The sequence below is a fragment of the Lithobates pipiens genome, unplaced genomic scaffold (genome assembly GCF_037356315.1).
Source record: "Lithobates pipiens isolate NorthernLeopardFrog02 unplaced genomic scaffold, aLitPip1_a1.2 Scaffold_13, whole genome shotgun sequence".
Lineage (NCBI taxonomy): Eukaryota > Metazoa > Chordata > Amphibia > Anura > Ranidae > Lithobates > Lithobates pipiens.
Genome location: NW_027507718.1, coordinates 84,393,211 through 84,419,943, shown reverse-complemented (window position 1 = coordinate 84,419,943; position 26,733 = coordinate 84,393,211). Strand labels below are relative to the sequence as shown.

Here is a 26,733-nt window from a genome sequence, read left to right as displayed (position 1 = left end):
AATTACGGTCAAATCTGTCTTGGAAGGCTTATGGTGTCTGTCGAATGTATAAAGAAGATTCGACGGAGCTAACTATATAGCATACTTTAGAACCCTATTAAAGTCTATGGGACTCCAACGTTCAAAATCTAAAGTGCTAATTTTAAAGGCTAATTTGCAAGTTACTGTCCTAAAAAGTGTTTGGGGACCCGGGTCCTGCCCCAGGGGACATGTATCAATGCAAAAAAAAGTTTTAAAAACGGCCGTTTTTTCGGGAGCAGTGATTTTAATAATGATTAAAGTGAAACAATAAAAGTGTAATATTCCTTTAAATTTCGTAGGGGGGGTTGTCTATAGTATGCCTGTGAAGGGGCGCATGTTTCCCGTGCTTAGAATTGTCCCTGCACAAAGTGTCATTTATGCAGGAAAAAAAGTCCTTTAAAATCACTCGCAGCTATAATGAATTGTCGGCTCCCGTAATACAGAGAACACTCATTGAAAGTCATTGATAAAAAAATAAATAAATAAATAAATTAAAAAAAAAGCGTGGGGGTCCCCCAAATTCAATTACCAGGCCCTTCAGGTCTGGTATGGATATTAAGGAGAACCCTGCCTCAAATTTAAGAAAAAATTTGACGTGGGGTTCCCCCTAAATATCCATAACCAGACCCTTCAGGTCTGGTATGGATATTAAGGGGAACCCCGCGTCAAATTAAAAAAAAAATTGACGTGGGGTTCCCCCTAAAAATCCATACCAGACCCTTTATCCGAGCACGCAACCTGGCAGGCCGCAGGAAAAGAGGGGGGGACGAGAGAGCGGCCCCCCCTCCCTCCTGAACCGTACCAGGCCACATGCCCTCAACATTGGGAGGATGCTTTGGGGGTCCGTGACCCCTCAAAGCACCTTGTCCCCATGTTGATGAGGACAAGGGCCTCATCCCCACAACCCTGGCCGGTGGTTATGGAGGTCTGCGGGCGGGGGGCTTATCAGAATCTGGAAGCCCCCTTTAACAAGGGGACCCCCAGATCCCGCCCCCCCCCTGTTTGAAATGGTAAGGGGGTACAAAAGTACCCCTACCATTTCACAAAGAAAGTGTAAAAAATGTTTAAATAAAACAAACACACTTTTTAAAAATTCCTTTATTAAAAATAAAAAAAAGATTCCAGCGGCGGTAATCCACTCTTGCTATCCAGCGACGGACGGTCAGCTCTCCATCGATGTCTAATGTCATCCAGCGCAGCGCAGCATCCTTCTTCTGTCTCCTCCACGGAGACACTGGAGGCATTCCGGCGCTGACGTTTCTTATATACGGAGGGCGGGGCCACCCGTCACCTGACCCCGCCCCCCTCTGACGCAAGGGGAAACCCGGGGTTCCCCGTGACGTATGGGTGACCCCGCCCCCCTCTGATGTAACGGAAACCTGCCTGTGTTACATCAGAGGGGTGCGGGTCACCCCTACGTCACAGGGAACCCCGGGTTTCCCCTTGCGTCAGAGGGGGGCGGGGTCAGGTGACGGGTGGCCCCGCCCACCCTATATAAGAAACGTCAAGCCGCCGGAATGTCTGTAGTGTCTCCTCCACGGAGACAGAAGAAGGATGCTGCGCTGCGCTGGATGACATTAGACATCGATGGAGAGCTGATCGTCCGTCGCTGGATAGCAAGAGTGGATTACCGCCGCTGGAATCTTTTTTTTATTTTTAATAAAGGAATTTTTCAAAAGTGTGTTTGTTTTATTTAACCATTTTTTACACTTTCTTTGTGAAATGGTAGGGGTACTTTTGTACCCCCTTACCATTTCAAACAGGGGGGGGGCCGGGATCTGGGGGTCCCCTTGTTAAAGGGGGCTTCCAGATTCTGATAAGCCCCCCGCCCGCAGACCTCCACAACCACCGGCCAGGGTTGTGGGGATGAGGCCCTTGTCCTCATCAACATGGGGACAAGGTGCTTTGAGGGGTCACGGACCCCCAAAGCATCCTCCCAATGTTGAGGGCATGTGGCCTGGTATGGTTCAGGAGGGAGGGGGGGCCGCTCTCTCGTCCCCCCCTCTTTTCCTGCGGCCTGCCAGGTTGCGTGCTCGGATAAAGGGTCTGGTATGGATTTTTAGGGGGAACCCCATGTCAAATTTTTTTTAAATTTGATGCGGGGTTCCCCTTAATATCCATACCAGACCTGAAGGGTCTGGTTATGGATATTTAGGGGGAACCCCACGTCAAATTTTTTCTTAAATTTGAGGCAGGGTTCCCCTTAATATCCATACCAGACCTGAAGGGCCTGGAAATTGAATTTGGGGGACCCCCACGCTTTTTTTTTTTTTTATTTATTTTTTTTTTTATCAATGACTTTCAATGAGTGTTCTCTGTATTACGGGAGCCGACAATTCATAATAGCTGCGAGTGATTTTAAAGGACTTTTTTTCCTGCATAAATGACACTTTGTGCAGGGACAATTCTAAGCACGGGAAACATGCGCCCCTTCACAGGCATACTATAGACAACACCCCACTACGAAATTTAAAGGAATATTACACTTTTATTGTTTCACTTTAATCATTATTAAAATCACTGCTCCCGAAAAAACGGCAGTTTTTAAAACTTTTTTTTGCATTGATACATGTCCCCTGGGGCAGGACCCGGGTCCCCAAACACTTTTTAGGACAGTAACTTGCAGAATCTTTTCTCTCTGTCAAATCTTTTTTCTCTGTCGAATATTTTCTCTATATAATCTTGGACTAATAGAGGTAAGGTTAAGCACATTCGACCACAGGTTCTATAGACAGATTGTTATCGTCAGAGTCATGTCGAATCTCCTATTCTATATCGAACTGTTGTAACAATGAAAACGAAAATGAAGCATTTATTTATGTCGGATCTTTCGTTTTTCGGATTTTGTGCTTTCGTTATCGTTTGTCAAAACGAAAACGAAAATAGCTGAAATTCGGACGAAAATGCATTCGGACGAAAACGAATGCACATGTCTAGTGACACCTTGTAGCATTCTGGGGTAGCAAGGCTCTGACCGTAAAGATTGATTCCATATGGAATCTCTCAGGGTAGGATACAGACTGATCATGGGGTTTTAGGTTCCGGATCAGTCTGTATTTTCCTGAGGGTTTTTGCACAACAAATATGTGTGAGTTCCTCTCCTTTGGAACTCTGCGTATTACATTTTGTTCCTCAAATTTTAACGCCCTCAGTAGGGCCTCTGCCTTTTCCGTACACCTGGGAAGGTGTGTGATGAGGAGTCTTTTGGGGTGGTTTTTTAAATACCAGGTAGTACCCCCTCCTTATGATCCCCAAGATAAATTGACCACCTCCCACTGTGGGAGGAAGACCCCCCCCCCCCGTCTTCCTCCCACCGTGATTGGAACATTATTGGCTTTCTTGGGGCTGTTCAGGCGGATGAATAATTGTGCCTCTTCTGCCCTTGCCCCTTTGGCCCAAAGTTTTCTTTTCCCCCCTCAGGCTTAAGGGCCCCCTTTCATTTCTGGGGATTAAACCTTTTCTTTGTCTGAACTGGTGGTTTGTGCTTAACTGGGAAGGATTTCTTTTTGTCCGCTGTGCAGTCTAGCACAGCTTCTAGACTGGGGCCAAAAAGTAAGTCTCCCGTCAATGGGATCCTGCAGTTTAATTTTAGAGGCACTATTGCCCCGCCATGTTTTTATCCAGAAGGCTCTTCTGGCTGAGTTGGCTAGAGCTGTGACAGACATGTGGACAGACTCTGCGGACGCATCCGGTATATATGACACTCCTCACAGAATAGGAAAAGAATAGGAAAAGACGACAATATAGTTCCCTTGGCAGTTCTCGCTTCAATATGAGCCTTAATTTGGGAAAGCCAATGCTCCAGGTTATGGGCTGCCACTGTTACAGCCATTTCTGGTTTCAGATTTCCTATGGTCGATTCCCAGGTTTTCTTTAGAAGGGAATCCATTCTCTTATCCGCTAGAGCTCCCATATCCTCAAAAGCCAGATCTGTATGTCTAGAAACCTGGGAGAAGGCAACATCCAGTTTAGGGTTTTTATTCCAGCTCGACGATGGATCTTCTGAAAACGGGAACCTTCTTTTCAAAGATCTAGAGAAAAAAGGTTTGCGTTCAAGATCCTGCCAATCCTTTACTGCTTCTACCAGGACATCATGGACTGGACTCCCCATCCCGGTCTTCTTCCTCTGACTCCTCCTGGGAATCAGAGGTGGCACTATCCGACTCTTCCCTAGACTCCTCTCTGAAGGCCCCGGCAGCTCCATCTACCATGGCAGTGGCAGCCGGTTGGCAAGGTGCAGAGCCCTGTGCTTGTGGAGGGGTTGTAATTTGGGGTGCAGGTGAGGGATTAGTAGGAAGCTGAAACCCTTCAAAGATTTAAAAGACTGAAAGGTGGAGAAAGTTCCTTCACTGAAGCCGCTAACCCCAATTCCTGCTCTGATGCCCTTTTTCTGACTAAGGCCCCATTCACACCTGAGCGTTTTGTAGCTTGAAACCTGAAGCTACAAAATGCAGGAGGGGAAAAAAATACATTATTCTCAATGGAGATGGTTCACATCTCCACTCCATATCACCTGAAGCAGAACGACTGAAGCTTCAACAAGTTCTGGACTCTTTTTTGTCACTCAAATCAGGCAGATTTGGGCGTTTTTCTTCTTTTTATATTGGTGATCTTTTGCCCTGCACAAAACCGCGGCAAAATGCTCTTCTGCCTGAAAACGCTACGTTCAGGTGTGAATGGGGCCTTAAGCATCTATACAGTCTTTGCATAATACTTTTGTCGAACATTCCCCTAGGGTATCCCTACAAGAGGCACACTTTCTCCTAGAGCTATGTGACGATCTTGATTTTTCAGTAGCTTTCTGAAATACATGCAAGAAAAATATAAATAACATCACCTTTCCCCCTCGCATACAGGTTACAACCCTGTGAGTGTTCTACGACTTTTAAAAAGGTAAGGACCTGAACCTCCCCCCTCTGACCGCTCAGATGGACCACTCCTGCTACCAGGGACCATCTGCGGAGGGGGGAAATCCCAAATAAATAGGACCCCCTCCCCAGGGTACTCTTACCTTTGGATGGCTGGAGCTAGCATCACTGTGTGCTGTCTCAGCATCCACTTCAGACATGGCCACGCTAGTGGTTGCTGCTGTGGAGTCTTACGCTGCCTGTGCCGCATTCCCGACTCCCCAGAACTGGAAGTCGCGGGTCAAAGGAAAACATTCACCCTCCGCTGGAAATGACATCACCCATCACTCGGCCCGCCTGGTTCCAAATGTGGCCTGCATCCATGTACAGGGAGAGCGGAACTGCCTCCCTGTGAATGTGATGGTGGGCCCCCGGAACCTCTGCCCTCACTTTGTGAATATGGGGTGGTGAACTGTACGTTCGGGTATGTACCTCACCACGTGCCTGGGAGTGCCCCGGACTCCCTTACAGGGCTTCAAAAGCCAGGTTCCAAAACAGTGTCTCCCCACCAGAGGAAACAAGAAAAACGGAAGTCAGGCAGGGGGAAGTGGAAATTTATGGGCTGGCGCAGTGTTTCCTAGGAAGGGGAGAAGCCAAGGTCTCTCATTGTTGCTATCCTGAATACGGGGAGGGAAACTATGTTCTAGCAAGGCTTGAACAATTTCAGTACCATTTCCATGTATTTTATTTTTAATATGCTAAATGCCTAGAGAATTATCCTAAACACTTCCTGAAATGTTTGCTGAGAGAAGCATAGAGGCTTGTTGACTTCTCATTCTGCAAATACTAGATGCCTGAATTTCATACTGAGCCTCTGACCCAATCCAGAACATAGAAGAAGATAATGACATCTGACTTTAAGTTTTCTTAACTGTATACTTGTCCCAGATCTTTTCTTCAAAGTGCTAAAACCAGAGGATCAGCATAACAGTTAGGCAAGTAGCACATTCAGAAGCTCAGCAAAGGCAGCCTGCAGATTTCTTTTGGTAGAAGTTTACTTTAGAACAAAAAGATTGAAGATCACTTGAGAGGTCTGCTACATACGTAAAAACCTAGGCAGCCTTGTGTTTTATACAGCCAAACACCTTCTCTGAAATTGCTGATACCGCAAAATTTTGCAGGGGGTGAAGATTTCTTCCATTAATATTTTGTTCCTCTAGCTGCACATGAAACATTGACTTGATGGTAATTTGTTAATGATCGTAACTTACATTTATTTCAGGGAGTCCGCTGTCCCAACTCTATCAGCCCTTCCTTCAGAGCTCGTCCTGGACAGATTACATCCAAACCCAATGTATCAGAGAATGCCTTTACTTCTTAACCATAAACTCATCACCCTTGAATATCCTAGGAACAATATAGAATATGTCAGAGACATAGGAGAAGGAGCATTTGGGAGAGTATTTCAAGCCAGGTAATTATGCATTTGTTATTCAAAACATATCTAGCATGTGTCTTCATACTCCATCACTTTGCTTGAAGTGGATTTTTTTTACAGGACATCACCCCCTGTACCCAACCACAAGGATACTTACCAATAACCTGACTTACTGGTTTGGGATCTATTTTATTTCTCTGATGTTTTATCTTGTTTACCATTTATGTAAAATGTATAACTGAAGGAATTTCTTTTTGGGGATTTAGATTTTAGAAAGTGGCAAGCGATTAGGACACCTGTCAGGTTTTCATTACAGTCCACACCCCTGTTAGGTAGATTCACCCTCTCTATTTGCCCTAGTGACTGTTACAGAAAGTGAAAAAGAATCGAATATATTTAGTGGCCACAAGAACAGCAATAGAGGGGAAATCTTCCAATATATAAATTAGTTCTGGTGACTACCAAGGAATTCCTTCCCTTTGGAGGGATTTCCTCTCACTTCCTGTTTTGTCTATGGGACAGGAAGTCAACCCCCCCCCCCCCCCCCCGCACTCTGCCCAAAATGAAAAAAAAATGAAAAAAACCTTCAGTTCTACTTAAGTATTACTACTAAATATGTAATACAGTGTGTACCAATGAGACACATCTTAGAGCATTATTGACTTTCTTTAGAGAAAGAACAGTAGATCTCTCTACTTGACATTATGGGGTTGACTTACTAAAACCAGAGGGAGCAAAATCTGATGCAGGTTTGTAGAGAAATTAGAAAGCTGATTGGCTACCATGCACAGCTGCACCAGATTTTGCACTCTCCAGCTTTAGTAAATCAACATCTGTGTATTGAGCAGTAAAGAACAGAAGAGTCAAAGAGATGTGTAATTTTCCTTCGGTTGTGTGGGTAATTTGAGTTTGAGCTAATGAGCCCTCAACAGCAGGCTGTTTTCATCTAAGCAGTTATTATTGGCCTGGTGGGGAAAACAGTCTAGAGAACAGACAACGCAAAATGCTTGTCTCCTCTAGTAACTGAAGTTACATTGCCCATTCTCAGCAGAAGCAATACTACATGATATGAGTCACCAGGAGAGTTTACAGTATAGACCATGTTTGACTTCTAGTAAACTAAGTGGTAGACACAGGAATGGAAGAATACTCTCTCTCTCCCTCTTTGGCTTTCTTTTTTTAAACACAACAGGGGTCTTAGTGGACCAGTGATTGGCATATCTTTCCTTACCTTTTGTTACAGTAAATCTTTAGAAAGATCTTTGGAAAATCTTTGCAAAGGGAGATAACTGTTGACTGATCCAACACTACCTGATGAAATATAATATAATCAAATATAATATTAGTTTTTTTTTTATTGGTGAGTGAAAGGGTTAATCCTGTGTCTAGGGTGGTCCCTTCAACTCTCAGACCTTAGATCCAATGCATTGTATAAATTCAGAGCACTCTGGAATCAATTCTCGAAGGACAAATAAAACCACACACACACCATGGCATCCTTCAAGAACTAATTGTATTGAGTTATTACAAAGCGATTGATATAGTAAATTTTGCGTCACACAGAATAAGACATGGCGCAGTAGACATCAAGATGATTACAGCTGGTCAAGACAAAACGCTTTGTTCTTCTAAGCTAGCTGAATTAATATAAGAAAAAGATAAGAGACGGTACATAATTTCTTCAGTAGCTAGAGCAATGCTGAGAAAATGTGTGAAACTTTTAGATAAGTGTGTGAGAACAAATGAGTTAGAAGAATCTCATGTTGAGACAGTTATCTGAGAAGTTAAAGGGGTGTTCAAACTATACATATTGTAAAATGGAAGTTTGTGAATATTAAGATGGCTGACAGAAACAAGATGGATGCTTAACATAACCTTTCAACCCCCTCTTAAGTCATGGAATGACTTTCTACAGATTCGCAGCCTCCTGAAATCTACGGTTCTTGCTACATTTGTTATATTAATTTACATAAAGCTGCAGATATTGTGTATATGCGTGAGAAGGTTGGTCTGGTGTAGTACATTTGCTAATACAAAGTAGAATAAGCTTGAAAATCAGGTAGCCTATCAATCCTAACAATAGTACTATGATAATCATTATCACTATGTCCCTTAACCATGAAAACATTCCACCTAAACCCAAACTAGATAAGGGGTTCCATCCATAATTACCTATGTCCCTTGCTTGTTTCATTAATTCATTTACCTCTGTTCGGTGTTGACTAATAACATCATAGTAGTCTGGGATTTCCAGGCTGGTATTGTGAAACCATGTACAACATTCATAATCTTGGGTCATTTTCGCATAAACCTGTCAGAGCTGCACTCATGCTTTCAATAGCCAATTCGTGTAACTCTAGTTGTCTTCTAATTGCTTTGAGCTCGACATTGAGTAGTCCTATATCTTGAGAGTTTTTTTTCCATAACATCATTTATTAGACTAGTGTAGTTATTTAATTTGTCCATCATGGTTATGCCCCATCCTGTCCAGGATGGAAACCATGTCCATGACTTATCTGAAGTAGAAAACATAGGTGGGTTTTCTCTCTTGTATTTATAAGTTAACCTATGTACTGGACTTGAAGTAACTTGTATGTGATGTTCCTGATTCTGGCCTAGGGCTGACATGACTGGTACCAACTGTACTAAATAACACCATCCTTTCACTCCTGCGGGGATCCATGGGTAACAAATTTTAGCACAGCATACGTATGTATTGTTTCCCAATGAAAAACTTCTTAGAGAACTACGTTGGGGCTCAGTTCCAGCCTCAAATGCAGCACTAACAAGTTTACTCACAAGTATCCCAGAGGTTGTGTTCCTATATGTAGTAAGTTCACTAATGGTATTGTTAAGGGATTGATTTTTGTAACTACACATATGACCTATGATAATGTTACTGGTGTGGAAGGGAATACCCTTTGAAATGTTAAATACAGACTTGGAACACATACCTATTCCTTTGGATGTATTGCCTAACTGAACACACCACTCAGGTTCATGTGTCTTTCCTAAAGTGTAAAACATAATACTCTGATTGCGGTACTCTTCCGAGACATTCTTAATACTTAAGACTAGAGTATTTTCCAATAATGACTTGAGGTTTAGAGGGACAGCTAAAAGTGGGATCTTAGCAGTTTCTGGGTGCAACTTACTACAAATCCAGCATTTTTCATAGACTGACTTTCTAGCATAAGCATATTTAAATTTTAACAGTAACATTTTTCCAGAAAAACTTGTTTCTTTGATCAATTCATTAGAGACATCTCTTTTACTGCGATTTCTGAGGTGAAAGTCAGTGTGGTTGGTGTATATTTTGCTTTTACCACATATGAGTTTCAAGGCACCTAAGTCATCAGGATGAAAGATACAGTTAGTTATTATCCACACTGGGACAAAGATCAGAAGTAGAAACATCGCCAGAATGCAAAAGGCCTTCCCAGAAGTCTGTGGTGAAATGAGTGACATCACTGTCCTTTATGTCTGTGCTTGTCTTTTGAGGACTTAAAACACCTGCTTCACCTCTTTTCAGCCTTTCTTCAATTCCTGGGCTTAGATCAACCTTCTTTACTCTGCTGGCATGGATCTAAGTAGGACTTTCCTCTGTAAGGATGGCGGTCCTGGTGATGGCTACCACTTTGGTCACTGGTCCGAATGGAACCTCTAGCGGCTTTCGACCTTTCTGAAGCCTCTGGACCACAACTTGATCACCGACCTGGAACGGGTGGGTTGGTACCTGTGAAGAAGAAGGAGAGGTGCGAGCAGCTCTTCTTTCGACAATATCAAGAGTTTCAATCAGTTTTTTTACATATTCCTCCTGTATTTGTTCCAAATCACCTTTCTCTACCATCAAGGGATGATTAGCCCACGGTGTGGGGAATGGCCTACCCATGAGTACCTGAAAGGGGGAATAACCCGTCACACTGTGAGGGGTCATTCTGATTTCAGCTAATACAGCTGGGAGAACTTTTTTCCACTTGCCAAAATTCCCACCCGTAGCTTTCCTTATCCTGTCTTTAATTGTTCTATTCATTCTCTCTACAATTTCTGAACTCTGTGGATGGCAGGGGAGGTGAAATTTCCAGTCTATTTTTAGTACTTTTACAAGATCTTGGCAGATTTTAGCTGTGAAAGCTGAGCCATTGTCTGAATTTATTTGCAATGGACATCCCTATCTAGGAATAATTTCCTGTGTGAGGATCTTCACTACAGTTTGTGCCTTTTCATTGTTGGTGACAAAGATTTCTGGCCACTGCGACATGCCCACTATGACCAAAAGATATTGTTGTTTCTTTCCATCTTTGGGCATATGTGTAAAGTCTATCTGTAAATGGGTAAACGGTGTTGTTGGGTACTCAAGATGTTCATGCTTTGATTTCTTTGGGTTTGTTGGATTGTTCCTAATGCAAGTGACACATCTCCTTACAAAAGCTTTGACTAGATTAGGTAATCCTGCAATGAAAAAATCTGCATCTAGAAGTTCACATGTGGCCTGCCATCCCTTGTGACCCAGTCCATGATATTGTGCAATGAACAGGGGGGCGCCAGCAACAGGAATACATGGCTTCCCCTCTTTGCAGATTAATCCTGTTTTAGGATCCTTTTGTACCATCCCATCACAGTTCCATTGCGCAATATCATCAGGGGTGGCAAAAGCCTGCAGTTCTGTGAGCCAATGTGTCTCTTTCAGGGAACATGGCTGAGGTGTTAGCATGGGCATTTGAATGTTTGCCTTTTGTGTAGATGCAGCTTCTTTAGCTATTCTGTCAGCTAGTGCATTACCTTTGGCTATATCAATCATTTGGCCTGTATGTGCCTTACAGTGCATGATAGCTAGTTTTGAAGGCAACTGAATTGCATCTAGTAATGCTGTGACTAGGTCAGAGTGTGAGATGCTCCTTCCATCTGCTGCCACATATCCTCTGCAAAGCCATATTACACCATGGTCCCAAACCACACCATGAGCATACCTGGAATCGGTGTAAATGTTTACCTCTTTTCCTGCAAACAGCTGGCATGCACGGGTTAATGTTATCAATTCAGCAGCTTGTGCAGACTGATAGGGTATTGGATTGGCCTCGAGGACAGTATCCGGCAGTTGGACAACAGCATATCCTGCATGATAGACATTATCACTTGGTCTGCTGCAAGAGCCATCAACAAAAACTGTTTGTGCAGTAGGAATTGGTACTGAATGCATATCTGCTCTAGGTGAAGTGTCCTGATGTATTGATTGTGTACAGTCATGAGGTGGTGGTAAGTCATCCTGTTCTCCTTTAAGACCTAATAAGGCATTCAAAATTGGAGCTGGGCCAGAGTTTATGTTTGAAATTTTTATTTTCAGGTTTGGATTGGACAGGAGGATGACTTCATACCCACTCAATCTTTGTGCTGACATATGCTGAGTATGTAAAGTTTTGAGGAGTGTGGTAACGTTGTGTGAGGTGTGTAAAGTAGTGTTATGGCCCAAGGTAAATGGTGCTGCCAACTCTACAACCATAGAACAAGAAGCCAATGCTCTGAGACAAGCAGGCATGCCTTGCACCTGTACTGGAACCACCTTTGAGAAAAAAGCTACAGGGCGCAGTCTCCCACCATGTTCCTGGGCCAGTACTCCTGCCATGATTCTGCAATTTTCCCTAGCAAACAAGTGAAACATTTTGCTAAAATCAGGGAGGCCGAGGCTCGGGCTGGTAACCATTGCACTTTTCAACATGGTAAAAGCATTTAACATTTCATCAGACCATTTTACAATATCAGACATTTCAGAGAGGGTTGCTTGTCTCAATATATTGTCATAGAAAGAATAGTCAGGTATCCATTGGCGGCAGTAACCAATCATTCCAAGAAAGGTTAGCAGGTCTTTATTGGTAAGTGGGCGGGGCAGACCCACTATAGCAACAGTTCTTTTGTGACTGACTTTCCTAACTCCCGGAGACAGCACAAACCCTAGGTACTCAACCTCCTGTTTACACCATTGCAATTTTTTCTTAGACACTTTGTGACCACACGTATGTAACCATTTCAATAAGGATAGGCTATCAGCTCGGCAGTCCTCCTCTGAAGAACTACAAATCAAAAGATCATCAACATATTGCAACAGTACAGAACCATGAGAGGCAGTCCAAGGCCTGAGGGTGGCTTGGAGTACTATAGAATAGACCACAGGTGAGTCTATATATCCCTGGGGCATTCTACACCAGGTAAACTGGCAATTGTGTTGGTCAATCGACACAGTAAAAGCAAAGAGTGGCCTTGTCTCCTTGTCTACAAGGACAGAGAAAAAAGCATTCTTTAAATCAATTACAGTAAAACATTTGGCTGTTGCTGGAATGGAGGACAGTAGTGATGGAACATCAGGTACAATGGGTGCTATTGGGACTATGAGGTCATTTATGGCCCTCAAGTCCTGTACAAATCTGAAGGAGCCATCCGGCTTCTTTACAGGGTTAACAGGTGTGTTGTATGGAGAAATAATTTCCTCCACGATTCCATCCTGCAGAAACTTTTTCACCATTGGCACTATGCCATCCATCTTTTCTTTAGAGAGTGGATACTGTTTGTGATAGATAGCAAATGCACCTTCTTTGAGAGTGGCCTTGTATGGTGTGCATGAAACAAGTCCTACATCCAGATCTGATGTAGACCAGACCTGGGGGTCTATATCCTCAAAATCTTCTTTACTATTTTGTTGTGACAGCATCAATAAACCTGGTTTGCATGCTACTATAGTGATTTTATCTGAGGAAATGTCTAGACCTCCTTCTGAGTTGGTTCTAATTGTGATTCCTAGTGGTCCAAACAAGTCTCTTCCCAACAAATTTACAGGACACCTTGGTATTATCCTAAAATAATGTGTGCATATGGTGTACCCTTCATCATCTTCTATTGGTAGGGGTGGAGTCCTATATGTTTTTGTCAGTATCCCATTAATTCCCAAAGAGGGTTCCGCTGGTTCCCACTTGCCTCTGAAATTATCTTCACAAATAGTACTCCTAGTGGCCCCGCTATCAACGAGATAGGGGAGGAGTCTCCCATTTATTGAAATAGCAACCATTGGACTGTCAGTGAAATCATCTGAGACAAAAGGAAAAGCTGGGACACTACCCTCCGGGCCCCATCATTGTTGTTGATTTCCCCATTTGATTGGAAATGTTGGACCTTGTTGGATGGATGCCTGTGGTTGTTGTGTCTGGTTAGGGACAGAGCTGGAATCGGGAGTCTGAGTAGCGGTGGGGTGAGGACACTGACTCACCCAGTGATCCTCAGCACCGCAATTGAAACATCCATTGTTTCTAGAGTGACTCATCCCTCTTCCATTTCTGCCTTTAAATCTGCCTCTAAAATTTCCTCTGCCTCTAAAATTTCCTTTCGGATTCCCTTGGAAATGTTGTGTGGAGACAGGCGACGGCTTTGGTATATCAAAACAACCTGCTGCATCTTTCTGTGAAAGAGCTTTACCAAAGTTAGTTCTAGAAAGTGTTGACCATTCAGTAATCATTTGTTTGACTGGGACCACTAAATGAGGTTTGAGATTACTCAGGAAAGTCTGGATCAATAATGGATCCAAAATTGTCAGAATACCTAAACCGCTTTCTGTCCATCCTGCCATATGATCCACCCAAGGGTTAACTAGGTATTGCTCCGTACATTTCATTTTCCTATGAAAACAAAACAATTTACCATGCTTGACTGCCACCTAGCGGTGCAGACAATCAGGAAACGGTGTGAATCAGACAATACCTCAACTTAGATTCCTTTAACAAAAAAATATGGTACGGTCCGTGATACTTTTTTATACTAATACAGCTACAATCACTTCAAGACTGTAACAGAATAAATTTGGAACAAGTTCAAGAGTATTTCAGACATACAATAAACACACAATTTTGCTCATGGAGCTGCTGTTTTGTTTCAGACAAATTTAAATCTTCTATGAAATTAACTTTGCAATGTACATTAATCTGTTTATCTTTCACAAAATAGCTTTACCCAAATTGTAACTTTATAACCTCCAGGAATACTACTCACCAAGTATGCCTTTTGGTTCTTGAAACAAAATAGCAGTCCACATATACACACTCAGCGCAATTCATTCAGTGTGATACTTTTAAAGCAAAGCAGTTATACAATCATACACAAAGTTTACACAATACATTGATCATCAGTCACCAGTTCTGTCCCGAACAGAACTAAAACTCTTGAGTACTCTGTAAATTTTTCTAAGGTTACCAAAACCTATTCTTCTAAGGTCACCAAGACCTATTCTTCTAAGGTCACCAAAACCTTTTCAAGTGTCCCCCAAAACACTATATGACCCCTAAGGTCATGACCGGTCAACTTATCTATACTTATGAGAGGTTCTATAACCCAACAGCAATCTCTGTGGGATGGAAGCCAAGTCACACACCTGGACCCCGGCAAGTCAATTTCACTCAATAAGAATAGAATTCACTTACCGAGCCGTTAAAAGTAGCTTTCCAAGTCCGTTAAGGGTAAATAAACATCCATCCCGGGACAAGCCCCCAGTGCTGAAAGGGTTAATCCTGTGTCCCTTCAACCTCTCAGACCTTAGATCCAATGTATTGTATAAATTCAGAGCACTCTGGAATCAATTCTCGAAGGACAAATAAAACCACACACACACCATGGCGTCCTTCAAGAACTAATTGTATTGAGTTATTACAAAGCGATTGATATAGTAAATTTTGCGTCACACAGAATAAGACATGCTCAGTAGACATCAAGACGATTACAGCTGGTCAAGACAAAACGCTATTGTTCTTTGTTCTTCTAAGCTAGCTGAATTAATATAAGAAAAAGATAAGAGACGGTACATAATTTCTTCAGTAGCTAGAGGAATGCTGAGAAAATGTGTGAAAGTTTTAGATAAGTGTGTGAGAACAAATGAGTTAGAAGAATCTCATGTTGAGACAGTTATCTGAGAAGTTAAAGGGGTGTTCAAACTATACATATTGTAAAATGGAAGTTTGTGAATATTAAGATGGCTGACAGAAACAAGATGGATGCTTAACATAACCTTTCAGTGAGTACGAGTACGGATACTTTCGGTCAAGTACTTGTCGATACTGAGTACTTTGCAGGGTGATTTGCGACCATACAAAATAAATGGGCACAAATTGCACTGCAAAAAAAATTGCATGCAGTTTGAACAGGAATGCAGTGCAATTTCTGTCTGAATCGCATGCAATGTCCTCCATCGCTCGTGTGTGTGTGTGTGTGTGTGTGTGTGTGTGTGTGTGTGTGTGTGTATGGAAAGTGAAAAGCGCCATCAAGAGGGTAGTTTATAAAAAATTTTAGAACTCACATATCTGGTCAAATGAAAAATCTGCATAGGTGTCCCAGTCTCCCCGATGATAGAACATCATGGCCGCTGGAGGTGCTCACAGGGCTAGAGGAGAAGTTCTGGTACCCCGTTGATATAGAGCGGAAGTGATGTCAACTTAGGGGGGGCTATCTATACATCTCCTCCAGCGGCTGTGATTTTTCTATCATCGGCGGTATTGGATCGATTTGAACTGAACTTAATGTGAGTGCTAACATTTTTAATAAAACTGCCCACTAGATGGAGCTTTTCCCTTTCTACACACATAGAAGCAGTGGGGGAAATCGTATGCAATTCAGACAGGAATCAAATCGCATTCCTGCTCAAAATGCATGTGAATATTTGCAGCACGATTTGCACCCATTCATTTTGTATTGACACAAAAAGCCCCGCAAAGCATCAGTATCGGTATCGGGAGCATTTTCACGAGTACCCGTGAAAATGCTTGGTATCAGCACCGATATCGGTATCAGTGCATCACTATCTAATGTATACAAAAAAAATTCAGAAACGACTGTGTATTCCTGAACCCAGCGCATCCCTAGCTAATATCATAATGTCACTATATGGATACACTTATACTCAGGGGCGGATCCAGAGTCTAATCTCGGGAGGGGCACTGCTATAAAATATGTTTTTTGGGGGCAATTTATATGGGAAATGGCTGGTATTGGCGCTTCAGTCATTACGGCACCATGGTTGTTATGGTGTCAGGATGATTGAAGCGCATTATTTCTATTAATACATTGTAATATAAAATTAAATGGTTCAACTCACCATAATGCAGAATCAGTGGGAGCCCTGAGGGTGTCATTTGCCATGTCGCCTGCCACCAAATGCGGATTGTCACTTGCCATGTCACTTGTCACCAAATGCGGATTGTTACTTGCCACGTCACTTGCCACACATTGCGGATTGTCACTTGCCACGTCGCCTGCCCCCAGATGCGGATTGCCATGTAGCCTGCCACACATTGCGGATTGGCACTTGCCACGTCACCTGCCACACATTGCGGATTGTCACTTGCCACGTTGCCTGCCACACATTGGGGATTGTTACTTGCCACGTCACCTGCCACACATTGCGGATTGTCATTTGCCACGTTGCCTGCCACACATTGCGGATTGCCACTTGCCACGTAGCCTGCCACACATTGCGGATTGCCACTTGCCACGTAGCCTGCCACACATTGCGGATTGTCACTTGCCCAGTCGCCTTCCACACATTGCGGATTGCCACTTGCCACGTAGTCTGCCACACATTGTGGATTGCCACTTGCCACGTAGTCTGCCACACATTGCGGATTGCCACTTGCCACGTAGCCTGCCACACATTGCGTATTGTCACCTACTGTGTCACTTTTCTGCTAAGGTGGTCTTTTGTTGAGTCCAGAGTGAAGATAGGCAGCAGAGAGATGATGTAATCTCTCTGCTGCACAGAGCTTCCTGCACAGTGAGGTCGGAACTGGAGGGATGCAGGGCAGTGAGAGATGATGCCATCTCCCTGCTCCCCTGCCTTCCTGATTGGCCAGCAGCCCTCCTAAGCCACCCAGCTGCCCCCCCTCACCCGTCCACTCAGCGCAATCACCTGCGGAACAGGCCGCGCTGCCACCCACGGAACCGGCCGCGCGGGTACCCGCGGAACCGGCCGCGAATGCACCCCCGGAACCGGCCGTGCTGTCATCAGCTGGCGGTATTCTCGGAGGGGGCAATTGACCCGTTCCCCCCCTGGATCCGCCCCTGCTTATACTCCATGGGTGGGGTAAAGTGGAGACCTGAGGATGTGAAACACCTTACTGTAATCATCAAAACCAGGGGATTCCCTTTAAAATGAAACTCAATCTTTAAATAACTTTCATATTTTATAAGACATCTGGTATACTATTTAAACCACGACAAGACATACATTTTACATTTTTGTCTTACATATGCACTATGTCTCAGATTTACATTTTGGCACCATATGTTCATGTCTATAAAGTACAACATTTATCAGCATAAGGCAAATCATCTCCTTCTGCTCTTGTTAAAATATTTGTCTTGTCTTACTTTAAATACATTCTTGTTGCTAAACTTAGTAACCTTCTTCTCTCCTCTAGTGCAGCATTTTGCCTCCTGAGACATAATTCTGAGTTATGTGCCAATAATATGTCAACCGGCAGCATTCTGTTTATGCTGTTTGCAGCCTGCATATAGTCAAGAAGCTTGTCAATGCAGGAAGTAAGGGTCATGACATTTATTGAAGCTCTAAAGAGGAAGTACTAATTGTCCAACATGCAGCTGATAAACACATACTGCTTAAGGGCCCAGTCAAACTTGTCTGTTCCTCTGCATTGTGTTAAGGTATGTACCATACCTCCCAACTGTCCCTGATTTCAAGGGACTGTCCCTGATTTGGAGCAATGTCCCTCTGTCCCTCACCCCACCTCATTTGTGCTTTATTTTGGTCTGATCTATAGTTGTATATAAAGTGCACTTTGTATCTTTCAAAAAGTGTTTCCCATTGCTAAACCTTTCATCCAATTTCTAAATTGTTGCATTTGTACATTTTAAAAGCCAATATAAAGGAATAGTAGTGGTAAAAAAAGCACTTGTGGATTTAATTAATATTTTTTGGGGAGGTTAATTCTCCTTTAAGGGGGTGTGTCAGGGGCGTGTCCTATGCCTACATACATTTGCTAGTAGGTGTCCCTCATCCCCATCTCAAAATGTTGGGAGGTATGCATGTACCCTAACACACGATAAGTCATTTGCAAACATGCATTGCCTTAGAGCGGCCCATTCATTTTGAATTAGTCTCTAACCCACAAGAATGGGCTAAAAACAGAAATGCATGATTTTTTAGATTGACTTGTCTTTGCAGCAAGGAGCACTGGAAGGGCAACGTATGTCAAATAAAACCAAAGAAATTTCCAATCTCAACTTGCCAGTTGCAGTGGCCATTTGTTTGTACTGTTGATATCTTGGTCAGGCAACACACTGACACCTTTGCTGCCCTAGTGCTATGTGTTGGGTGTTCAGTGTGATCCTGGAGGGGTGGGCTCACCTGCCCTCTATCTATCCATCAGAATGCACGTACTCCTATTGTGGAGACTCTTAAGAGTCAGAGTTAGGGACTAGAGGTATCAGGGTTATCAGGGTGCCTTCATGGGGCCTGTAGCTTATGCATGTGTTTGCAAATGCATGTGGACTAAACCCCTGTTTTTAAAGCATACTGTTAGACCGGTCAATTTGGTTGGTCGCAGGCTGGTCGGTAAGTTGAGCTTAGAAGTTTTTTGGGTTTTATTTGACATACGCTGCCCTTCCAGTGCTCCTTGATACCAGTGACCCCAGGGGCGGATCCAGGGGGGGGGCAACGGGTCAATTGCCCCCTCCGAGAATACCGCCAGCTGATGACAGAACGGCCGGTTCCGCGGGTCCAATCGCGGCCGGTTCCGCGGGTACCCGCGGCCGGTTCCGCGGGTACCCGCGGGCCGGTTCCGCGGGTCCGATCGCGGCCGGTTCCGCGGGTCCAATCGCGGCCGGTTCCGCGGGTACCCGCGGGCCGGTTCCGCGGGTCTGATCGCGGCCGGTCCCGCTGGTCCAATCGCGGCCGGTTCCGCGGGTACCCGCGGGCCGGTTCCGCGGGTCCGATCGCGGCCGGTTCCGCGGGTCCAATCGCGGCCGGTTCCGCGGGTCCAATCGCGGCCGGTTCCGCGGGTCCAATCGCGGCCGGTTCCGCGGGTACCCGCACTGAGTGGACGGGTGAGGGGGGGTCAGCTGGGCGGCTTAGGAGGGCTGCTGGCCAATCAGGAAGCCAGCAGGCAGGGGAGCAGGGAGATGACATCATCTCTCACTGCCCTGCGTCCCTCCAGTTCCGCCCTCACTGTGTAGGAAGCTGTGTGCAGCAGAGAGATTGCATCATCTCTCTGCTGCCTATGTTCACTCTGGGACCCAACAAAAGACCACCAGTAGGTGACAATCCGCAATGTGTGGCAGGCTACGTGGCAAGTGGCAATCCGCAATGTGTGGCAGACTACGTGGCAAGTGGCAATCCGCAATGTGTGGCAGGTGACGTGGCAAGTGACAATCCGCAATGTGTGGCAGGCTACGTGGCAATCCGCAATATGTTGCAGACAACGTGGCAAGTGACAATCCGCAATGTGTGGCAGGTGACGTGGAAAGTGGCAATCCGCAATGTGTGGCAGGCAACGTGGCAAGTGACAATCCGCAATGTGTGGCAGGTGACGTGGCAAGTGACAATCCGCAATGTGTGGCAGGTGACGTGGCAAGTGGCAATCCGCAATGTGTGGCAGGCAACGTGGCAAGTGACAATCTGCAATGTGTGGCAGGTGACGTGGCAAGTGACAATCCCCAATGTGTGGCAGGTGACGTGGCAAGTGGCAATCCGCAATGTGGGTCAGGCAACTTGGCAAGTGACAATCCGCAATGTGTGGCAGGCTACGTGGCAATCCGCAATATGTTGCAGACAACGTGGCAAGTGACAATCCGCAATGTGTGGCAGGTGACGTGGCAAGTGGCAATCCGCAATGTGTGGCAGGCAACGTGGCAAGTGACAATCCGCAATGTGTGGCAGGTGACGTGGCAAGTGGCAATCCGCAATGTGTGGCAGGTGACGTGGCAAGTGACAATCTGCAATGTGTGGCAGGTGACGTGGCAAGTGACAATCCCCAATGTGTGGCAGGTGACGTGGCAAGTGGCAATCCGCAATGTGGGTCAGGCAACTTGGCAAGTGACAATCCGCAATGTGTGGCAGGCAACGTGGCAAGTGACAATCTGCAATGTGTGGCAGGTGACGTGGCAAGTGACAATCCCCAATGTGTGGCAGGTGACGTGGCAAGTGGCAATCCGCAATGTGGGTCAGGCAACTTGGCAAGTGACAATCCGCAATGTGTGGCAGGTGACGTGGCAAGTGGCAATCCGCAATGTGTGGCAGGCTACGTGGCAATCCGCATCTGGTGGCAGGCGACGTGGCAAGTGACAATCCGCAATGTGTGGCAGGTGACGTGGCAAGTAACAATCCGCATTTGGTGACAAGTGACAATCCACATTTGGTGGCAGGCGACATGGCAAGTGACATCCTCAGGGCTCCCACTGATTCTGCATTATGGTGAGTTGAACCATTTAATTTTATATTACAATGTATTAATAGAAATAATGCGCTTCAATCATCCTGACACCATAACAACCATGGTGCCGTAATGATTGAAGCGCCAATACCAGCCATTTCCCATATAAATTGCCCCCCAAAAAACATATTTTATAGCAGTGCCCCTCCCGAGATTAGACTCTGGATCCGCCCCTGAGTGACCCTGCATCAGCAACTCAAATCAAATCAAACTTCTGATTTTAAGAGGATGTGAAGGCCAAAGCAAACATACTTCTATCCAGCTTACTTTGTTGTGGCAATCACAACAAAGGAGATCAAAGCTCAAAAGTATTTTCCAATCGCTAAAGCAGAAATGACTCCTTTGCCTCACAAAGTTAAATAATTTGATGAGAATATACCAGTCTTTGCTGTTTTTTATGTATTTTTTTTTTCAATGAAAAAAAAAAAAAAAGGAAATAAATGTTTTATCTGTTTATGCAGTCAATTTTGTTGAGGCAGTTACTCAGTAACTAACTATTTAGAGTCCATTCACACAGGGGCAACACGACTTCCAGCGTGACTTTTGGAGGAAACTTGGACACGACTTGAGAATAAATAACAGTGCAAGTTGGAGTGACTTCAACGTGACTTACAACACGTCTTTAAGTCGCCCCAGGCCAGGCAACTTTGGCCATGGCAATCAGAGAATAATCAGCTCTCGAGGGGGAATTCCACGCCAAATTTTAAATAAAAAACTGCCATGGGTTCCCCCTCCGAAAGCATACCAGGCCCTTAGATCTGTAATGGATTTTAATGGGAACTCCCTACGCCAAAAAAATGGTGTGGGGGTCCCCCCAAAATCCATGCGGACCCCCACCCCAAAGCACCTTGTCCCCTTGTTGATGAGGACAAGGGCCTCTTCCTGACAACCCTGGCCGTTGGTTGTCCGGGTCTGTGGGCGGGGGGCTTATCGGAATCCGGGAGCCCCCTTTAATAAGGGGACCCCCAGATCCCAGCCCCCCACCCTATGTGAATGAGTAAGGGGTACATCGTACTCCTACCCATTCACCTGGGGAAAAAAATTGCCAATAAAAAAAAATGACAACACAGGTTTTTAAAGTAATTTATTAATCAGCTCTGGGGGTCTTCTTCCGAGGCCTCTTCTCCCTGTGTCCGGCCTCTTCTCTCGCTCTCCGGCGTCGTCTCCTACTCTTCTGCCGTCTCCGCTATCTTCTTGCAGCTCCTTTACTAGTGGAGGAGCCCGGCTTCCTCCGTCCTTCTTCCCTCTTCTTTCTTCTTCAGATGTTGACACGATGCTCTCTTCCACTTCCACCGCTTGTGCGATGTGCGAGGCGACTTATATAGGTATGGGGCGTGTTCACCGGGTGATGTCCCCTTATGACGTCACAGTCCCAGCATGCCCCGGGAATTGACATCATAAGAGGCGGGGTCACCGTGTGACATCACACGGTGACCACACCCCATACCTATATCAATCGCCATGCACGCTGCGCACTGCATTTCAGCGGGAGAGAGAATCGTGTCAACATCGTAAGAATAAAGAAGAGAGAAGAGGGAAGAAGGAAGAAGGATGGAGGAGACCGGGCTCCTCCGCTAGTAAAAGAGCTGCAAGAAAATAGGGGAGGAGCCCGGGAGAAGACGCCGGAGATTGGGAGACGATGCTGGAGAGTGGGAGAAGAGGCCGGACACTGGGAGAAGGCCGAACAGAGCGAAGAAGTCAGAAGAAGACCTCCAAAGTCGGAAGAAGACCCGTGGAGCTGATTAATAAATTACTTTAACCACTTCAGCCCCAGACCAATTGTCAGCCTAAGGACCAGAGGTCTTTTTACAATTTCGCACTGCACTGCTTTAACTGGTAATTGCGCGGTCATGCAATGTTGTACCCAAACAAAATTTGCGTCCTTTTCTTCCCACAAATAGAGCTTTCTTTTGATGGTATTTGATTGCCTCTGCGATTTTTTTTTTTGCAATATAAATGGAAAAAGACCGAAAATTTTGAGAAAAAATTATATTTTCTACTTTTTGTTATAAGAAAAATTGAATAAACTAAATTTTAGTCATACATTTAGGGCAAAATTTATTAAGCCACATGTCTTTAGTAAAAAAAAATGTCAATAAGCGTATATTTATTGGTTTGCGCAAAAGTTGCAGCGTCTACAAACTAGAGTACATTTTCTGGAATTTATACAGCTTTTAATTTATGCCTGCCTATCTCATTTCTTGAGGTGCTAAAATGGCAGGGCAGTACAACCCCCCCCCCCCCTAATGACCCCATTTTGGAAAGTAGACACCCCAAGGAAATTGCTGAGGGGAATGTTGAGCCCATTGAATATTTTTTTTTTGTCCCAAGTGATTGAATAATGACACACAAAAAAAAAAAGTTTACAAAAAGTTGTCACTAAATGATATATTGCTCACACATGCCATAGTCATATGTGGAATTGCACCCCAAAATATATTCTGCTGCTTCTCCTGAGTACGGGGATACCAAATATGTGGGACTTTTTGGGAGTCTAGCCGCGTACGGGACCCCGAAAACCAATCACTGCCTTCAGGACTTCTAAGGGTACAAATTTTTGATGACACTCCTCACTACCTATCACAGTTTCAAAGGCCATAAAATGCCAAAATAGCACAAACCCCCCCCCCCCGCAAATGACCCCATTTTTGAAAGTAGACACCCCAAGCTATTTACTGAGAGGTATGTTGAGTCCATGAAATATTTTATATTTTACCACAAGTTGCAGGAATATTAAATTTTTTATTTTTTTTGCACAAAGTTGTCACTAAATGATATATTACTCACACATGCCATGGGCATAAGTGAAATTACACCCCAAAATAAATTCTTCTGCTTCTCCCGAGTACGGGGATACAACATGTGGGGGACTTTTTGGGAGCCTAGCCACGCACGGGACCCTGAAAACCAAGCACTGCCTTCAGGATTTAAATATAAAACGCTACCAAAAAAACTGTTAGCGATCGCAGGGATCAGGCCTGACTCTGCGAACGCTGCAGTTATGTGTTTAGTGTTTTGTAAGTGATAGTGATCGATCGATACTGCACTTGGGTGGGCTGGGCGGAGGGGCAAAACGCAGGTGCCAGCAGGTATCTGGGCTGATCCTGCTAACAATTCTTTTTTTGGAACCCTAAACTGCTGGGGACGCTAGTATAGATCTGATCAGATCAGATATTGATCTGTTCAGATTCTATACCACTACGGGAGGTATATGCTTTGCGCGTGGGTGTTAGTGGTACTGGCACTAACCTAGCGCTGCCTGGGGCGACGCAGTCCCTGACCCTAAAACCTAATTGATATCACCCGCCAGGTGATCAGGGGGTTAAACCTTTATTGGGTAATAAATGGTGGGTGCCCTGATGCTATAAAAAGCAAAGTAACTAACCAGAGTCACCCGTAACACTTATACGGTGATCACTGGTGAAAGGGTTAACTAGGGGCAATCAGGGGGTTAAAATCTTTATTAGGTAGTATATGGGGGTCCCTGGCGCTATATAAAAACCTGACGGGGAACCTAAATAACTAACTGGCTAACCAGCGTCACCAGTGGCACTTATACGGTGATCGCTGGTGAAAGGGTTAACTAGGGGCAATCAGGGGGTTAAAACCGTTATTGGGTAGTATATGGAGGTACCTAGCGCTATAAAAACCTGGCGGTGAACCTAAAAAAATAACTAGCTACCTAGCAGCACCAGTGACACTAATGCAGCGATCAGAAAAACAATCGCTTAGTGACACTGCCAAAAGGGGGTGAAAGGGTTAACTAGGAGCAATCAGGGGGTTAAAACTGTTATTGGGTAGTATATCGGGGTACCTAGCGCTATAAAAACCTGGCGGTGAACCTAAAAAATAACTAGCTACCTAGCGGCACCAGTGACACTAATGCAGCGATCAGAAAAACAATCGCTTAGTGACGCTGGCAAAAGGGGGTGAAAGGGTTAACTAGGGGCAATCAGGGGGTTAAATCCATTATTGGGTAGTATATCAGGGTACCGAGCGCTATAGAAACCTGGCGGTGAACCTAAAAAAATAACTAGCTACCTAGCGGCACCAGTGACACTAATGCAGCGATCAGAAAAACGATCGCTTAGTGACACTGGCAAAAGGGGGTGAAAGGGTTAACTCTAGGGGCAATCAGGGGGTTAAACCTTTATTGGGGGGGGGAGGAGGCTACCCTGGACCTAACACTAACTGCCCTGACAGTTTTTACTGTCACAACTGACACTAAATGCAGTGATCAGTAAATAAATGATCACTGCAATCAGTGACACTGTGACTGGGGGGGGATCGGGGGCGATCGGGGGGGTGATCGGGGGGGATTTGTGTGCCTATGTGTACCTACATGTCAGTTTAGTGTTTGGTGCACTTACTTTCTGTGTTCTCCTCGCAGTCCGGTCAAAAAGACCGCCCCGAGGAGAATGACATCACTTCCTCCCTGCCTGTGTTTACAATACACAGAGGGGGAAGCTTCTCATTCGCCAGGAGCGATCGAGAGGGGATGGCCAGAAACCAACGGCCATCCCCTCATCCCGGATCGCCCCTGAAGCGAAACGGACCGCCGCATCCAGCGGGAGGGGGTCCGATTGGACCCCCCACCCGCTGGAAGGCAAGCACGTACATGTACGTGCTTGTGCCTGTCGGTGCCATTGCGCCGACGTACATTGCCATGCGGCAGTCCTTAAGTGGTTAAAAGCCTGTGTTCTGTTTTTTTATTGACACTTTTTCCCCAGGTGAATGGATAGGGTACGATGTACCCCTTACTCACTCCCATAGGGTGGGGGCTGGGATCTGGGGGCCCCCTTATTAAAGTGGGCTCCCAGATTCCGATCAGCCCCCCGCCCGCAGACCCCAACAACCAACGGCCAGGGTTTCGGGAAGAGGCCCTCGTCCTCATCAACATGGGGACAAGGTGCTTTGGGGTGGAGGGTCCACAGGGTGCCCCCTTCCCCAAAGCACCCACCCCCCATGTTGAGGGCATGTGGGCTGGTATGGTTCAGGAGGGGGCCGCTCACTCATCCCAACCCCCTTTTCTGACCGGCCAGGCTGTGTGCTCAGATAAGGGTCAGGTATGGATTTTGGGGGATTAAAGTAGGTGTAAAACCAACAGCTAAAAATCTTGCATCGGCTTTAAAGCGGTTGCATTGCCCACTTGATCATTTTTACCTACAGGTAAGCCTTTGCTACTCCTCCTGAGTATGGCGATACCACATGTGTGAGACTTTTATACAGCCTGGCCACATACAGAGGCCCAACATTGAAATAGCACTTTTAAGGGTTTTAGGTAGAATCGGTATGGAGAAGCGTGGTCGAATAACAAGCCAGGGTCAGTTACAGAGCAAGTAGAGGCATAAGAGATGTGAAGGTAAATGGCAGGAAGTGAGGGTTATGTTTACCATACTTCACTAATAATGTAATGAAGTATGGTAACGGCAGAAAACAGCCAACTGCGCAGAGGCCTGGTTGGGAAGGACATTGGGGACAATAAAAAGTGGTGTCTCTTCTCACTCCTCCTTTGGTGCACACCCGGCATTTTTTCTGCCGTTTTTGGCCTGTTGGTCTGGGAGGGATTTTTTCAGGAAAGTGTTATTCGGAGAGTCTACTAATCACATCAGATCGAATGGTTTCTGGTGGGCCGTTTGGGAATGCAAGGACAGTGGTGATTTCCTCTTGGTAGGGAAGGATTTGGGTCTTTCAGTGGATTTGTGATAAATAACGTAACTGTTGTATATGGCCAAATTAAATAAATAAATGGAAACTTTTTTATACCACTGGTATGTTCGTCTTGTGGCAAGGTAGGGTTCAAGCATCTGGTCATTGAAGTCAACACCCCCCATGAACATATTGTATTCTTGGATACATGTTGGCTTTTGAACTCGGCCATCCCTCCTGTTGATCTCCACGAAGGTATTATTGTGGATCGATGAAAGAACATACACATCCCTTATGTCCCTCC

At 45.1% G+C, this 26,733-nt stretch overlaps 1 protein-coding gene across 1 annotated transcript in view; it reads left to right on the top strand.

Moving 5' to 3' along the window:
• The window catches only part of MUSK (muscle associated receptor tyrosine kinase), a 308,402-nt gene that overhangs the window by 233,899 nt on the left and 47,770 nt on the right, over positions 1-26,733 (top strand). The window contains exon 15 of the mRNA XM_077475264.1: positions 6,151-6,342. Coding sequence (XP_077331390.1) covers positions 6,151-6,342 — 192 coding nt within the window. The remainder of the gene's footprint in view (positions 1-6,150; positions 6,343-26,733) is intronic.